The following is an 18,440-nucleotide window of genomic DNA, read 5'->3' as shown; positions in this document are numbered from 1 at the left end:
GAGAAGCGGAAAGATTTTCAGATCTTAAAGGCTGCAACCGACTCTACTCGGAAGACTGAGCTGAGCTGATCCTAGACTCGGGTCCTTCGTTCATGGGTTGGAACTAGACATACTTCGGTAAAGCCCAGACCATATCAATGATTTACAATAGACGATCCATATAAATGTTTGGACATTTTCTAATATACTTTCTAGATCCATGAAATGGGCTCCACGGTTGTAGATGTATATTACAGGGCCCATTTACACATGGTGCAATGCAGATAGTGACCCATGTCCACTGTGTGCTAACAATGTTGCTATACTGAAATAGATTCTTAGATCGGTGCGACATACCAGAAACAAACATGGGAATATGACTTTTATAGGAAAAATACAGTAAAATGGAGAACATGGTAAAAATTATTACCATGCAAATGAATACATGTGGAAATAATTTAGTGTAAAGCATTTGCATATGCAAATGTTGTGCAGACAAACAAGCCTCTGTTAGAAATAGAGTTTTCCATACCAGCCATTTAATGGCCAATTTTTAATTTTTAATTTTTTGCTTTGAATCACCTGTTACAATGATCATTAAACATATACAGAACATTAATGTTCATCATCATGATATTTATCTAATGCTGTTTAAAACAAAGCCACTCACATGTATGCACCTATCTATATAGAATACCAATACAGATTAGGATTAGCTACAGAACTCTAAATATCATATAATACCAATACAGATTGGGATTATATATATATATATATATATATATATATATATATATATATATATATATATATATATATATATATATATAAAATTCCAGTTCATGAAACTTTCAAGCCACTGGAATATTTGGCTCCCCTAGATTCACAAAGGCCTCAGCACGGACCATGCGGGTCGTCGCTGCATTCCACGAAACAAGGTGGTTCATGAATACGCTCACATATTTCCCCCTGTTGTCCTGTTCATAGAATCCCAAAGACCATACGCAACTTTGAGTAAATTTCAGAATCAACAAACCAGCCTTTTTCTACTCTTTTATTATTAATTATTATTATCATTTTTTTGTTGGTGGGGGGATGATTTCTCAATCTTTCTTTCTTTCTTTCTTTCTTTTTTTTTTTTTTCTTTTTTTTTTTTTTTTTTTTTTTTGTAAAATGGTCAAGGGCACCAAATATCATGAAATTAACAGGCAAAAGTGATCATAAAGCTGAAAACAAATTCAAATGTCCATTATGATTAAGAGCCCCAAAGCATTCACAAAGCTCCCACTACCAAATGCCAATGGATGCCCACACATATTCAAAGTGGGGTTTTGGACAGAAGGAACCCTTAATGCCACAATAAAAATTGAATTAGAAATGGCATTAGATCCCATTTTGACTGAAATTGGATTCTGGCCGACTGTCATAGGACAGTGGGAGATTTGGGAACAAAATATTGGTTTCCCAGTGGGTAGACGCTCTTTTCCCTATCATGAATCATCTGAATAAACCATAATTGAAGGACCATGGATCAATGATGTAGGACGGTGGAGTTCGGATGGATGTAAAGTACCTTGTAATCGGTATAGTAAGCATGCTGCAAGATTTACAAAATGGAAAAAGATTATAAATTCTTGCTGTATACAAGGATAAATTTGAAAGAAGAACAGAGGCATTTGTCCATCAACTTACCTCCCACATATCCAGATTGATAATTGGCTTCAAAAAAAATAAAATAAAATAAAAATCAATTCAAAAGAATGTCAGCCCAAAGTTTCAGACTAGTTGACTCACGCAAGCACACACATGCAGTCACATCCAACTGATTTTATTTTTATTTTTTAAATTTTTTTTTGAAGACACAGGGTGTCCCCACCTCTTTTTTGAAGTGAGACTAATCCCTACGGATACACGCAATCACCCACAACCATGTGTACCGGGTAAAGCCAAGGAGAGGAATCGAACCCTCACCTATAGGGAGAGAACCTGTGGTGAAGACCATTCGCCCAAACCCCGTTGCCATCCACCTAGTGCATAATTTCCAACCTATCATGCATGTGCGACATCCACCCTGTCCAAAGGTTGGCCCCACCATGAGGATCACTTTGTCCAAGAATCAGCCCCATCCGCTCATCGGGCAGATCACACTTGTCTTTTGCTATTTATAGCTGAAATACATTATTTCTTGTGTGGCCCACCTGATGAATGGGTGGACAAGGTATTCAATAATACCATTATGATATGGGCCACCATACGCCCATAATGGCCTCGTAATGCATGAAGGTTCCTGATGGGGACATCACGCACACACGCGTACGCACGCCGCCCCCCTATGCATGTACACCAGAAGGAGGGCTCCACCGTTGATCTAGATCGATGACAACGTCCAGGGAGGGCCTCCTAGTTAGAAGACGGAGTTTGGTTCATTGAAGTGGGCCCGATAGTCAAGCAAAGCCCATCATGGAATCTCATGATCAGGGTCCGCTAGTCGGATTAAGTTCATATTTTAGGTTTTGTTTATTTATGTTATTTAGAACATCATGAATACTTTAGATTTCTTTGATTAATTTTTTTTTTGGTTTACTTCATCGCCAAGTAATAGGTTGCGCACATGGCACGAGTTTTGAAGTATAAGGTTTTCCTATAAATAGGCACCCCTTGTAGTTCTTTTGATTCAATGAAGATGAATAAAAATTACTGCGTTTTCCTGCTCCTTTCCAAGTTATAAAAACCTAATTGGGTGCGAAGCCCTCCCTTTTTCGAAGGGCTAACTACAGTGGTGCGAAGCCACATCTATGCCAATTCGTCCCCACCTTCTTCCATCCATATCTATCTTCTCCTATAAACATTCCATCTGCAAATCCATCAATAGTTGCAGCCATTTTTCTCTCTACAACAGATTTCCATAATCTGGCCCTACAGGAGGGCTGAAACTTTTGCGGAGCACCACGCACAAACTGTGCATCGGATCGAGTTGAGATTTGGGTGTTTTGGAGTCCATCCCTGGCTAACCAGGGACAAGGTGGCCTTTTCTGAATAGTGGGCCCCACACACGTGAGGTCGTGATCACACGCACATGCGTCTGGGCCATTGTTCTTGTCCACACGCGGGAACTGTCTTCCGATTTAGGTTTTCTTCTTATTTTACCCTCTCATACTAGTTTTTCATAAACCCTAACCCTAGATTGTATTATCCTTAATTTATTTGCCCATTTTCTCACCCTAGGGTTCCTTGAATTGAAATAGGCGAATCCCTTTGATTAGGGACTGATTGTTGTGCATGTGTGGATGATTATTTCTTATCTTTGAGTATCATTTGGTTCATAATTTTTATTGATCTAGCTCTAACATGTTTAGGCCTGGACGCACATAGATTCCCTTTAATTGAATGTTTGGACTTTCATGTGGAATATGAAATTTGTGTAATTGTTTCTGAACTAACGTGATCTTAAGCCTAAAATCTCACACATCATATTTGAATTTCATGTCCTGCATCAAATTTGGTATCAGAGCTTAGGGTTCTTATAAGGGAATGCATTACATGTTTAGGGTTTAGTTGTTTATGTCCATTACGCATAAATTCTCATCATATATGGCTGTTTAGAGGTCCATAAACCCTGACATAAGCAGTTGAAATTTTCTGTTATACCCTTATTTGAATTATGTTAGAAATTAACTTAGCTTTCTATTTCTAAGTTTAGAAACTTTCCTTTTCTATTTTTTAGAAACTTTCTTAATCTGTTTTTAGAAACTAATTTCCTTTCCTTTTTCTTTTTTAGAAACTAGTTTACTTTCCTTTTTCTTTTTTAGAAACTAACTTATTTTCTATTTTTAGAAACTTTCCTTTTTCTTTTTTTAGAAACTAGGTTGTTTTTTTTTTTTTTTTAGAAACTTTCCTATTTTTTTTTTTTTCGAAACTTTCCTTTTTCATTTTTAGAAACTAGGTTGCTTTTTATAGAAACTTTCCTAATTTTTTTTTTTTAAGAAACTTTCCTAATTTGTTTTTAGAAACTTTCCTTTTTCATTTTTTAGAAACTAAGTTGTTTCCTTAAAAATAAGTAAATAAATAAATAAATAACTTTCTTATATTTTGACAACTATATTGCTGAATTTTAGTAGCACTGCGTAGTTTCCCTCATATAGAGTCTCATAGGATCATTTAGTCCCGTTTAGTTGCATATAGTCGTAGTAGAAAGTCCTTAGGTGGAGTTAGCAGCCGTATGTCATACGTATGGGTCATGGTTTTGGCTTGTACCCTTACACTAAACATGAAGCAACTGCTAGAGTCACTAAACAAACGGTCCCAAAAGATCGAGTTTTCGGGTAAGCGCTGGGAACAACATATAGACCAACGCTTTGATCAATTTGATATGCGTATTACCAAACTAAAGGCCTCCGCCAGGACAAACCCCTCCATTGGGGTAGATGTCCAATCTCAGGCAGGTGGCCAGGATGATAGACCAATAAATGGAGTTGGCCAAGGAATCAGTTATGGGTGTGCACCCGTGCACCCACCTCATGAGGGACATCAAGACCACTATTTTGAGGGGAACAACATATGCAACATTGTAGCTAGAGAAAGTGCACCAGAGGCTAGTGTAGAGTTTCTCATTGACGCCATTCCGGTAGTGGATGAGTTTCGTGATGTCTGTCCTGATGATCTACCGGATGAGTCTCCCCCTAGGAGGGATATAGAGCACACCAGAACATGGGACACCGTAATACCTACAGCCGAGTTTGTGTTTAATAGTTCTGTCGATGGGTCCACAGGTCTCAGTCCTTATGAAGTCGTTACTGGTTATAAACCTGAGAAACCTATTGATCTTATCCCTATGTCACTGTCGCATAGGCTGTCAAAGCCTACAGAGTCTTTTGTGCATCACATTCATTCATGGTATCAAGAAATCAGGCAGAAGATCACTACCAATAATGAACATTACAAATTTTCTACAGACCTGCATAAATGTTTCAAGGAATTTAATGTAAGAGACTCTGTGATGGTCCGCATCAGGCCCGAGCAGTATCCTCCGGGGGGTCATTCGTAAGTTACACGCGCGTAGCATTGGACCCTTCAAAATTATAAAACGAAACGGTCTCAATGCGTATGTGGCAAATCTTCCACCTTCCATGGGAATTAGTTCCACATTCAATGTGGAGGACTTAGTTGCATTTTAAGGGGCCATTGATGCATTGTCCAGTCTTTCGTCTAACCATCATGATTCCTCAGACCTTTCCCTTGATCCATGACTCCCTCCCGACCCATCTTCCCAGCCTCTACCTCCCATACCTACCCTTACTGACCCAATTTTTCAGCCTCTACGGCCCATACCTACCCGTCCCGGCCCATTTTCCCAGCCTCTACCTCCCATACCTACCATTTCTGACCTTTCTTCACAGTCTCTGTCCCATACCTACCTGTCTCGATCCATTTTCCTAGTCTCTACCTCCCATACCTACTCTTCCTGACCTTTCTTCCAAGCCTCTACCTCTCATACCTAACCTTCACACACACAGAGGAAATAGAAGATATCCTAGACCATCAAATAGTTTCAACGTCGGACGGCGGGTTTCAGAAGTACTTGGTTAAATGGAAGTCATGCCCAGCTTCAGACAGCACGTGGCTCACTGAGAAGGAGCTTCAGAGACTTGATGCTGACATCCTGGAGCAGTTCAGGAGTATTATTTCACCAGTGGCGAAATCTTCACAACCGGGGAGAATTGATGGGGACATCGCGCGTACACGCGCATGCACGCCGCCCTCCTATGCACGTATGTCAGGAGGGCCCCACCGTCGATCTGGATCGATGATGACGTCCATGGAGGGCCTCCTAATTAGAAGACAGAGTTTGGTTCATTGAAGTGGGCCCGATAGTCAAGTAAAGCCCATCATGGGATCTCATGATCGAGGCCCGCTAGTTGGATTAAGTTCATATTTTAGATTTTGCTTATTTATGTTATTTAAAACATCATGAATGCATTAGATTTCTTTGATTGATTTTTATTTTGGTTTTCTTCATCGCCAAGTAATAGGTTGCGCACGTGGTGCGAGTTTTGGGGTATAGGGTTTTCCTATAAATAGACACCCCTTGTAGTTCTTTTGATTCAATGAAGATGAATAAAAATTGCTGCATTTTCCTGCTCCTTTCCAAGTTATGAAAACCTAATTGGGTGCAAAGCCCTCCCTTCTTCGAATGGCTAACTACCGTGGTGCGAAGCCACATCATCCCGATTCGTCCCCGCATTCTTCCATCCATATTTCTTCTCCTACAAGCATTCCATCTATAAATCCATCAATAATTGCAGCCGTTTTTCTCTCTACAACAGATTTTCAGAATCTGGCCCTGCAGGAGGGCTAAAACTTCGGCGGAGCACCACGCACAAACCATGCATTGGATCGAGTTGAGATTTGGAGGTTTTGGAGTCCATCCCTGGCCGACAAGGGCCAAGGTGGCCTTTTCTGAATAGTGAGCCCCACACACGTGCGGCCGTGATCACACGCACGTGCGTCTGGGCCATTATTGTTGTCCGCGCGTGGGAACCGTTTTCCAGTTTAGGTTTTCTTCTTATTTTACCCTCTCATACCAGTTTTTCATAAACCCTAACCCTAGATTGCATTATCCTTAATTTGTTTGCCCATTTTCTCACCCTAAGGTTCCTTGAATTGAAATTAGTGAATCCCTTGGATTAGGGACTGATTGTTGTGCATGTGTGGATGATTACTGCTTATCTTTGAGCATCGTTTGGTTTATAATTTTAACAGATCCAGCCCTAACATGTGTAGGCCTGGACCCGCATAGATTCCCCTTAATTGAATGGTTTGGACTTTCATGTGGGATATGGAATTTGTGTAATTGTTTTTGAACTAGCGTAATCTTAAGCCTGAAATCTCGCACATTATATTTGAATTTCATGTCCTGCATCAGTTCCCACCATTACCGTTACATAGGATCCATTACATAACCATTTTTTAAAACCTTTCTGATAAAACCTTTCTGATGGGGCTTGGATGTACTGGGTGTTGGATGTGAGCATGTGTGTGTGTGTGTGTGTGTGTGTGTGTGTGTGTGTGTGTGTGAGAGAGAGAGAGAGAGAGAGCATACAATGTCGCCCCAAACAAGCGGGTTAACGCCATTTGATGTTTTAACCACAGCAAGCCTTTTCTCTTGGGTTTTCACTAAAACACGTAAAAAAAAGGAGACAATACACAATACATTATTTATGGCTAACATTAGCTGAATAAGAAACATGAGATTTACGAATTCACTATAATTATATATATATTTTTTTGAATTTGAGACATTGAAGAAACATCTTTTTTGTTAGGTAACTGAGTACCGTTGAGTGGATGGTTGATGTAGACACGAAGACTAAGACATGTCAGCCTTCTCTGTTACTGACTAAAAACCTCTCTCTGTGAATTCAAAGTTAGCTTATCAGGTTGAAGAAAACTCGAAAACCATTTTCTTGAGGTAGGAAAACATTTCATCCATTTGGGAGTATCAATTGCAGCAGAGGCTAAAAACCTTTGAGATTTGCATGACAACTAGAGAATGAAATGGTGGATATTGTCATGTTCTTCGTTCAGAGCAAGGATGGTTTTTTCAAAACACCAATACGTTGAGAGAGTAGGGGAGAGAGACCAAAGGAGAAGGAGATCGAAGGCAAGCGTGAGACTAGACGCGGGGTGCATACTACATGCAGGGAGAGAAAGAAAGGTTTCAACGGTGGGCAACCCATCCCTACTTTTTATGTTGCTGTGGCCCATTCGAATTTTAGATCTACCTCATTTTTTGTTTGATGTCCTAATGAGCTGGCGCAACAGATCTATGGATTGGATTTCACAGTCACCATGGTGAGCCCTACAGAGCCTTTGTTGTATGAGCTCCCTAATACGACATCGCCCTATGCGGGCTACATGCAAAGAGAAGGAAAGTGAGTGCGGGCTACTCACATGTAAGACACAAATGCCCTTGGTTGAAGGGCCAAACAGATCCCATCTTCCTTTTAAAATCGAAAGTTTAAGCCCTCCCTCTGACTAATTGCAGGGTAAAATTGGCCAAACACAACTCACGTTATATATAGTAGAGATAATAAGGGAAAAGATTGTTTATAGGCATTGTCCTGTTCTTCATTATTTCAATTCGGCAAAGAAGAGTCAATTCTAAGGGTACTCACACACAAGCCACACCCAGCCAGAACCAAATAGTGCAAGGGCTGTGTTCACAAACTCTTCTTTGAAATTTGTAAAGGAGCCAAAATCCTTCTCAATCTGCTGAAGAACACCACCCCAAGGCATATTACCACCTCCAGGTTGCATGGATTCCCAGAAGAAATCATGATTCCAGACCTGCAAATGATCGAGTTCCCAAAGCAAGCACATAATCATCTTAGAAATGTATTTTCCTTAACAAACAACCACATAATTTGGTCAGAAAATAAGATTTCAAGATTATAGAAGTTCAGATGAATATGTATAACTTACATGCGCCAATGCTCCTAGCTGCATCAGTTTACTTGGACAGTCCAATTGATAAATCTGAACTGTCCATTAAGTCCAGAACAAATTCCATGGGCTATGATGCAAAAATCACACTGATCAGATGACCCAACTTGATTTGGCCTTCTTTTATAGCCATCCATTTCCAAGCAGTGGATGGGATGGTTTCAATTGCCTAAAAAAAAGTCATTCTTTAGAATTATAAGCATTACATGATGGGTCCTAACAAATAGATGGATCAAATTGGTCAGTGGACATATTTTTATGTGAATGACCTTGACCGTCCACATTAGAGGCTATTGATCATATGGTTATATTTGTCAGATTAGTGTGATGTTTGCATGGTAACCCATGAAATATTCTCTGGACTTAGTGAACAGTTTGGACCAATGGATTGGACTAAGTGTCTCAATGCAACTAGGAGTACTGTAATTTATAGTACTATGAGAGCATAGGAGCTCTCATACTTAAAATCTCCCTTTAAAAATAAATAAATAAAAACACAAATATGGCATATTGAACCACATGAGAGTAACTGATCTGTCTTGGCCACCAACTTGGTGGCATGAGCAACAATGCATATGTATTTTTGGAGAGCCATGAGTGGACCAAAATTCAAGCAAACCACTGACCACTAGGAAGTAAGTGCCCGATCATGAAGCTCTTATGCTAGTTACCGAGATCCTTCAGGTTCCCCATGGTCTCTGCAGATATAACACAACATGGATTCGAGTATAAAATCTATTTTGGATACGACCTAGTGATACCAGAATACTTTAATAGATGAGTCATTGTTGGAACAATTAATGACCATCACAGCATTTTGGCATTAAATAACTGTTAAAACACGTTGTTCAAGTAGGGCCGCTCCACATCTTACCCATTTTACTCACTTCCCCTCCATATTCATTATTTTATTGTTAGTAGTGAAAGTATTTGTCTTTATGTTATCAAACATTTATCATTAGTTAACAAAAGAGTTTGGACATGAATATGGCTGAGACCTATTTGATGCCTCTTCCTCTTTCTTCATCATCTCCTCTCTCATTTCTCTATCCTTTTTTCCTTTTACTCGTGTTTTTTTTCACATATACTCAACTTGGTATCAGAGTTTCAGGTGGGTTAATTTGCTTAGTTTTGGATCAGCACCCATTTTTGTAAATTGGGGATAGACAATGTGATGGTATTGATCATCACCAAAGAATGAGGCAAGATCAAAACCCATTATTTCTATGACAGAATTGGGCACATATTATCCACATCTTCTCCCCATTTCTATGAGGGAACCCACCATCTCTCCAACCTACAGCGATCACCAGATTCATCCTCCATTTGAACTGATGTCCAAAAACATTGGAGAACACAGGTTGTCAAAATCACGTGCCAACACATGCTGTTGCCAATCCTGTGGTTCGAGCATCAAGATTGCTGGAGCCTTGATGCCATTGGAATCAACACGTTTCACCACTACAAATTGCAACCATAATGAATAATCCTCGATGAAACCCATCGCTACTGGTTTTCCTACTGCTCTTATCATGGTCACTGGAATATTTTTACATTGCAGGACCTAGCTACGACCTACAGTCATCAGGTCTTTATTGGATGCCTGCGGATGTTGTTCTTGCTCAGTTTCTCTTGTAATGGGTATTTTGGTTATAGCTGCATTCTGTATCATGGCAAGATCTATCTGGCAACAACCATCCAGCTCCAAAAATGTTATCAAATCACATGGTATCTGGTCAATGAGTTTATGCTTGTGAGGTCTTTGTAGGTGGGACCTGAGAAATTCAGCATGTATCAATTTGGTTTTGTACAAGCTGCGTAACAATTGGGATGTCCGATAGTAGTGTGGTAGATTCTTCTACTGTTTCAAGTACTCCAAGTGGTACATTCATATGGTTTTCCATAATGATAACCAAGGTTTACAGATTACTACAACGAAGTTGGAAGATACGAACCACCTTATAATGTTCCCAATTTGCCAAGACGTATATTGGCGGAAGGGGCAAACTGGGTAGACTGTCAATGGAACGGGCCTGGGGTTGGCTTCAGCCCAAATTTTGAACTATTCAGACTGCGCCTGCTGGGCCGGGCTTGTTCAAATTTTTTATTTTGCTTGGCCCGGTCCCTCCCATTGACAGCCCTAGTACTAGGGGTGGCGATGGGTCAGGCTAGGGCTGGGCACCCTAGCCTGGCCCTAGTTTCCTAAGCTCTGGCCCTTGCCTGGGCCCTACAGGGACCACTCTGTTGGGAAAAGATTGAGATGATCAAAGGTTTGAAATTGTCCAATCTAAGATTTTTGGCCCCTCCAGCCAAGATGAGTCCCAATCATATAAATGGCTTTGATGTTTGGAAAAGATCACTTTTAAACTACATGTGTAAGTTGAATGACAACCACTCACTAGTGTATTTAAACTGCCCATTCTTTTCATATAATGATGACCCAATTGATGATTAAGCCGAAGCATTTATCATTGGCCTGGGCCAAGCCAGGCATGGGCACCAGGCCTAGATTTCATGCCCATGCCTAGTTCTCAGGCCAAGTTTAGGGGGCCAAGCCCTAGCCCTACAGGCCGGGCCGGCCAACCCATTGCCGCCCACCCCTAATTGGTACCTTAACAGTAGGATTACGGATGCAACTACTTCAGATGCATACTATGAGAAGTGGGAACCCAAGAATTTGATGGTACTGTCTTGATTGTTGCACTATGTAGCCTCAACTAAGTAGATTTCTTTCTTTCTTTTTTCTTCTTTTCTTTCTCAAACTGCCTGGGAAATATGGTATTTTGTTACCTACACATTTGCAGAGAAAAAACATAGCTCGTTTATACCACCTACAGCAAGATATTGCATATCTTACACAGGGGGAGCAGCAACCAGATGGTGATTATTCAATTCTACATGGAATGGAGAAGGAACTTGATCAATATCAAATCTTCAAACCAACCTGTTCAGCAAACGGAGAGCAAACCAGATTTTTGAGTTCTTAGCTGGTTTAAATTCACAGTTTGGATTACCCTGAGATCAAGTGCTTAGTTAAGATGACCTTCCACTACTTAGCCAAGTTTACTCCTTTATTCAAAGTGAGAACATCGTCGTGCTAGTACACAACACTCCCAAGTGACTGATAGATTCGCTCTTGTCTTGTCTTCCCTTCCACCAGAAGGTAATAAAGGTGAAGCTCATATAATTACAGGAGGAAATTTGACCAAAGATGATAGGGACAAGGTGAAGTATGATCATTGTGGACCAGTGTTTTAAATAGCGGTAGCGTGATGCGTGGCGCTCCACCCTCTATAGCATGTAGCGTAAATACGTAGCGTGTAGCGTAAGTTACACGATACTTCGATTTTTTAATTTAAAAATAGGACAAATATAATAAATAGTGAAAATATATAAATAAATATATATATATATATATATATATATATATAAATGCCTAAAAGATGATTCATTTTATAAATTATAAGCATGTTCAAAAAAGTTATCAGTTATCATTTATCAAAAGCCAATCCACATATATAAGCCAAATTAAATAATTATCACATCAACAACTTTCTAAGCAAACCACTTTAATTAATAATGTCTAATTGAAACCACAAGTCACAATTATGAAAAGAAATAAAAATCCTATAGGTTAAAAGTATCAAGTACAATGCAAGTGTTACATTCCTCAACATTAGAAACAATGAAAACATGAAAAAAAGAATTAAAAAATAAAACAGTAAAAAAATACATTGTAGCTTACGCAACGGACGCTACGCGCTACATAGCTATAGCGTACGCTACAGGGGATTTACGCTATTTGGGACGCTGCGTAGCGCTACGGCCACGCTATGCTACGTAGCGTACGCTACGGGCGCTATTTGAAACACTGTTGTGGACTACCACATGATGCTAAAAAGCTTTAGAAATGAACTTGGGCATCCTACCAAGTTCAGCTGACCAGGACCGTCACATTCACACAATTCAGCTTTTATTGGAGAATCAACTCCTATCAGTTCTAAGCTGTTAATAGTGCTTCCCATTGTTACACCAGATTTAGCAATGTCCTCTTTGAGGCAGATGTCTGTTCCAAAAGGCAAGAGTGAGAATCTCCACCATCTATTTGCTTAGTTGTATTGTCCACCTTCCTCTACCACATCCTTTCCCATTCAGGCATGCATTCAGGCCATCATGTCTAACTCTCATTATCTGACTTTCCCTGGATCATCGATTTAGGTGCATACAACCACACAACAGGTATGTCCTCTCTTTTTTATTCTTATAGTCTATTGTACGACCGTGAAAAAGTTTAGATTGTTAATGGTTATTTTTTCTTTTGTATCTAGAAAGGGAACTACTACTGTCTTTCTTAATTTGTCCTTCTTGTCAATTCTCCATATTCCTAATTTTGCAACTAACCATGTTTCAGTCAGTGACCTTACCAGATCTTTGAATTGCAGTGCAACATCTTATACCTCATATAGTGCATTCCAGGAGTTGGTGACGAAGAAGATAACTGGACTTGGTCATGAAGCCGATGGTACGCACATGCTGGATTCTGCTACTTCAGCTTCAACTACTCTCCAGCCCAATCACATAGAACTTTCTACCTCCCAAGTAATAAAAAAGCAACTCATTGTTAGAACTTTTTTACATAGGTGTGGGGACCCTCCTTGATTTCTTCTATTTCTAGCTACTGTAATTTTATTTCATTTGTGGATCATTTCTCCCATTGTACATGGGTTTATCTTATGAAAACCAGTCATGAAGTTCCACAATTATTAGGAGTTTTCATAAAATGATAATCACTCAGTTTGAGAAAGGAATTAAAAATTTTAGATCTGATAATGGAAAGGAATACCTTAATGGTGAGCAATCCTACTTTGAAGATCAAGGAATTACACACCGGACTTCATATACATATAACCCACAGTAAAATGGTGTCATGGAGAGAAAAATTAGATATCTTTTGGAAGAATGTTCCAAAGAGGTTCTGCAGCGAAACTGTCCCCACTGCATCATACCTTATTAATTAGATGCCTTCTTAAGTCCTTTAACTTCAAAATTACTTATCAATTCCTTGACCATAATAGTTTGTTGTTTAGTGTACCCATAAAGTCATCAGTTGTGTCTGTTTTGTTCATATTCGTGGGCCGGATAGGGTAAAACTTGAACCTAAGGATTTGAAGTGTGCTTTTCTTGGATAGCCAATCTTAAAGGGAGTATAGAGTGAGTATAGATTCTTTGATCCATCTTTAGAGAAGAAAATTGTTCCACAAACGATAATTTTTAAAGTCTGTGCCTTTTTCCTGTGCTACTATCTCTAAACCTCTTCAGGTCAAAATTATTTAAGGAAAGAGGCAGTCTTGTGTTTCTATCCCTATGCTAGTCACTTTTCCAGATAACTTCAAATACTTGAAGTAAAAGAGGAGCTGAGAGTATAATAAACTCAACTGCCAAATGAGGTGACCTGATGCAGGAAGTGAAAAGTAAATATATTATGCAAGATTTCAGGCTTTAGATCATACTAATTTTAAAACAATCACAAAAATTTCAAATCCCACATAAAGTCAAGCATTCAACAAGGGGAATCTACGAGGGTCCAAGCCTACACATGTTAGGGCTGAATCAATTAAAATTATAAACCAAACAATGCTCAAAGGAGAGTCGAATCATCCACACATGCAAAGGATTATTCTCCAATCCAAGGGATTCACATGTTTCAAATCGGAAAAACCTAAGGTTTGCAAAAGTGGAATAGAATTTGGGATTTAGGATTATCTAGGGTTAGGGTTAGGGAAATAAGGTAAGAGAGGGGCGAAATAGAGGAGAGACAAACCCGAGATGTTCCACACGTGTGGACAGCGGCTGGGTCCAGACGCATGTGCATGGGATCCTGCCCTCACGTGTGTGGGGCCCACGAACCCAAAAAGCGACAACTTGGGTTTGGTCGGCCAGGGTTGGGCCACACACACACACCAAATTTTAGACTAACCCGACGTCCGGTCTGTGCACGGTGCTCCGCCGAAGTTTCAACCCTCCTGCAGGGCCTGATTCTACAAATCTGCTGTAGAGGAAGGATCGGTTGCAAAGGGGGTGGATTTGAAGTGTGGATGGCTGTGGGAGATGATGAATATGGATGGTAAGAGATGGGGGCGATTTGAGATGGGTGTGGCTTTGCACCACGGTAGTTAGCGCTTCAAAGAAGGGGGGGTTTCGCACCCAATTGGATTTCCACAACTCAGAGAATTAGAAAAGCACGAAAACGCAGAATTTTATTCATAATATTCAATGAGAAAAAACCTACAAGGGGTTGCCTATTTATAAGAAAACCCTATACCCCAAAAGTCGCGCCATGTGCGCACACTATTACTTAAAGACAAAGTAACAAAAATAATAACTAATCAATGCAATCTAAACCGTTCATGTCCATGATGTTCCTAATAACAATAATAAACAAAACTCAAAGTCTTATGTCATCTAGAGTAGTAGGCCACGATCATGAGATCCAATGCTGGGATCCACATGATGATTGGGTCCACTACAAGGAACCAAAACATAGTCCTCTAACTTGGAGGCCCTCCATATATGTCGTCATCAATCCAGATCGATGGTGGGGCCCTCCTCCTCCTTGCGTACGTGCGTAGGGTGGGGGGCGTGCGCGTGCGCATGATGTCCCCATCATGACCACAGTAAGCACTCCACACCAATTGACTTCTTTGAATCCACAGAACGTTTCCTCTCAACCTTCTTCTACTTGTCCTACAGTAGTTAATACTGATTTTGATCTTCACATTGCTTTCTGTTTTGTTAGGCCTCCAAAAACCTTGAGCCTTTGTGGCCAAAGGAGATTGTTCTAGTGTTACTAGGTATCATATTGTTGCAAAGGTTGAGAGGTTTTAGTAGGAGAGAAGGATGGAGATCCCTAGGAGACGGTGAGGAAGAGGAAGTTGAGCATCAAGAAGAAGCTCAGAAAGAAGCCACTGCTGTCGGAATATCCAACCCTTTACATCAAAGGCTTTCTGGGAGGTTGGCTGCCAATCAATTTTTTTTAGGGTTTTCGATAGAGCCGGAATGGTGATGGATGTAGTGGTGCCGAGGGACAGGTACAAGGTGGCATATCGAGGCTTCGCGTTCGTCTAGATGAGCTCGGAGGAAGAACTCACTAGAGCAGTGAAGATGCTACATGTGGAGAGTTTTGGAAGAAAACTCTTAGTTCAGAGAGCGGATTTCAGCTCTAAGCTCAATAGCAGGGAGGGGAAGCCCTGTTTAGATGCAAAGACTTCTAATGGAGCGACGAGGTCTTTGGAAATGATGGTTGTGCGGCAGATGCCAAGGCACCCTCCTCTCGATAGGGAAACAAATCCATCCTCCTATTAAGAGGCAATTCCAGAGAAGCAACCCAATTGAGTCCATTAGCAATGACACAGGTGCACTAGATGAGGCACCCTCCTCTCGATAGGGAAACAAGTCCATCATAGGGAGGCAATTCTAGAGGAGCAACCCCAATTGATTCCATCAACAATGATGCGGGTGCACTAGATGAGAAGCAATCCAAGGAAGATAAGTTGGCCTCTATTGGGGGGTGGGGGTTCCGTCTAGATCATGAGGTGATTTCCTAGTCTTAGGAGTTTATTTGCCATTTGGCTGTCGTCGGAGTTGTATTCGCTCAAGTCGATTGGCTTCAATGAAGTATGGATCTGCTTGAGGCCGGAGGTGAAGGTGGAACTTCTAGTTATGGCAGGAGCAATAGATGGCCATGTTCTGTAAATTTGGAAATGGGTGGAACATTCCCTGCTCAAGAAGGAAGAGGCATGGTTTTTATTTTGAGAGATTCCTCTTGAGCTCTATTTTAAAGACTTTCTACATCACAATAGCTTCTTGTTTAGGTTAAGTGCTGCTACTAGACCATTCAATAGAGAATGGGGAGGAGGTGGGGGTGGCCAGAGTTCGAATTAAGCAAAGCAAGGGGCAAGGAGACCCAGATTAGTAACAATGATTGTTGCGAAAAGAAGGGTGGTGTTGCAAGTGTAGCGGGAGGTGTCGGAAGGGTCACCACCCCGTTGAGGAGCTTTTTAGAGTTTGCAGGAGGCAGGGGAGAGTCGAGAAGCCATGGTTTTCGACATTCTAGCAATGAAGGAGCACAGGGCTGATGCTCTGCTGGAGCTCCAGTCTCTCAATTTGACTCATGCACAATCTTGATTGGAGGGCAGAAGGTTGGTGAAGACGGAGTTGTTGGTGACATGTAGCGAAGATTATGATGCAGAAGCATGAGTCGTCGCGAACTCCATGAACCAAAAGTTTGAAAGAGGTTTTGATGGGGACATCACGCACACGCCCCCTCTACGCACGTATTCTAAGAGGAGGCGAGCCCCACTTTCGATTTGGATCGACGACGACATCTTTGGAGGGCCTTATAATTAGGGGGCTGCGTTATGGAGCATTGGAGTGGAACCGATCATCACATAGATTCTTCCATCGGATCTCAAGATCGTGGCCCACTACTTTAGATGATGTGGGACTTTGAGTTTTAACTATTTTTGTTATTAGAAACATCATGAACGATTTTGATTGCTTAGATTAGTTATTTTATTTGCTTTTGTTTTAGTATTAGTGCACGCACATGGCGCAAGGGTAATTTTCTCTTTTTGGGGTTTAGGGTTTTCTTATAAATAAAGCAATCACATGTAGGTATTCTCAATGATATTTTCGAATAAAAAATTCATGCGTTTCTTCCTCTTTCTCTTTGGGTTGAAGAATCGAATTGGGTGCAAAGCCCTCCCTTCCTCGAAGGGCTAATTATTGTGGTGTGAAGCCACATCCGCTCCAAATCATCTCCACCTTCTTACGCACCACATCCATCACCCTCTACACTCCTTCCACCTTCAGATTCACCCACTTTCATATCTAAGTTTTCTCCTACAGTAGTGTACAAACAGATTTTCAAATTCTGGCCCATCTGAAAGGCTGAAACTTCGGCGAAGTACCACACACACGCCTTGCAACAGATCAACACGAAACTTGGTACGAAGGCAGCCCATCCCTGGCCGATCCCAGCCTAGAAGTCAGTTTCTGACTTTGTGGGCCTCACACACGTGAGAACGACCTGTCACGCACGGCGTCCAGGCCCATCTGCCGTCCAGCGTGTGTGGCTCATCCCAGGTTCTCTTTTTCCTCTATTTCCTTCTCTTTTAGCTAAAAAAAAAACCCTTAATCCAAATCCCTAACCCTAAAGAGTCCCAAATCTCAATTATCCCCAATTTTCAAACCCTAGATTTTCCCCCAAATTGAAACTTAGTGAATCTCTTGAGTTGAGAACAATCCTTTGCAAGAATGGATGATTCTTACACTCCTTTGGGCTTGTTTGGCTTATAATTTTATTTGATCCAGCCCTAAAGTTGTGTAGGCTTGGACCCCCATAGATTCCCCTTTTTGAATGTTTGATAGTATGCAAGATGTGGAATTTTGTGACTGTTTAAAATTGGTATAATCACAAGCCTGATTTCTTGCATTCCATATTTAATTTCATGTCCTGCATTAAATTTGGTATCAGAGCACATAGGGGAATACAATGCATGATTAGGGGTTAGTTCATTTTTTTTTTAATGCACCACACCCATACAATTAGGGCTTTTTTGAGATCCATAATTCATGATATAGGCTGTTGAAATTTCTGTTATCAGAAAGTTAGCAATTCACATTGCTGAATTTTCTGTTATCCATTTATTTTGATAGCTATATTGCTGGATTTTTGTAGAGTTGCGTAATTTCGTTCATATAGCGTCCTATAGGTTCATCTAATGTCATTAGGGTGCATATAGTGGAGTCTAGGTGCATATAGTTGCATCTTAGGACCCCTTGAGTTGTGTAGTGCATGCCCACATGTACTGGACGTGGCTTTGGTCTGCACCCCATCATGAACATTGAGCAACTTATCGAGTCTCTTAGGAGAATAACCCAAAAGTTGGACGCCATGG

The 18,440-nt window shown here is 40.7% G+C and overlaps 1 protein-coding gene across 5 annotated transcripts in view; it reads right to left on the bottom strand.

Annotated features, from left to right (window-relative positions):
• Positions 1-487: 487 nt before the first annotated feature.
• The window catches only part of LOC131243068 (superoxide dismutase [Fe] 2, chloroplastic), a 58,928-nt gene continuing 40,975 nt past the window's right edge, over positions 488-18,440 (bottom strand). For 2 of the 5 annotated variants that reach the window (XM_058242146.1, XM_058242144.1), the window contains exons 5-9: positions 8,154-8,325; positions 7,079-7,152; positions 1,672-1,698; positions 1,553-1,576; positions 488-956 (exon numbers count right to left, since the gene is read on the bottom strand). In XM_058242146.1, the coding sequence (XP_058098129.1) occupies positions 831-956; positions 1,553-1,576; positions 1,672-1,698; positions 7,079-7,152; positions 8,154-8,325 (423 nt within the window). In that variant the 3' untranslated portion in view covers positions 488-830. The remainder of the gene's footprint in view (positions 957-1,552; positions 1,577-1,671; positions 1,699-7,078; positions 7,153-8,153; positions 8,326-18,440) is intronic. The other 3 variants (XM_058242145.1, XM_058242147.1, XM_058242148.1) reach the window with 3 other exon arrangements.

Source organism: Magnolia sinica, chromosome 4 (genome assembly GCF_029962835.1).
Source record: "Magnolia sinica isolate HGM2019 chromosome 4, MsV1, whole genome shotgun sequence".
Classification (NCBI taxonomy): Eukaryota; Viridiplantae; Streptophyta; class Magnoliopsida; order Magnoliales; family Magnoliaceae; genus Magnolia; species Magnolia sinica.
This window is presented reverse-complemented; position numbering and strand designations above follow the sequence as displayed.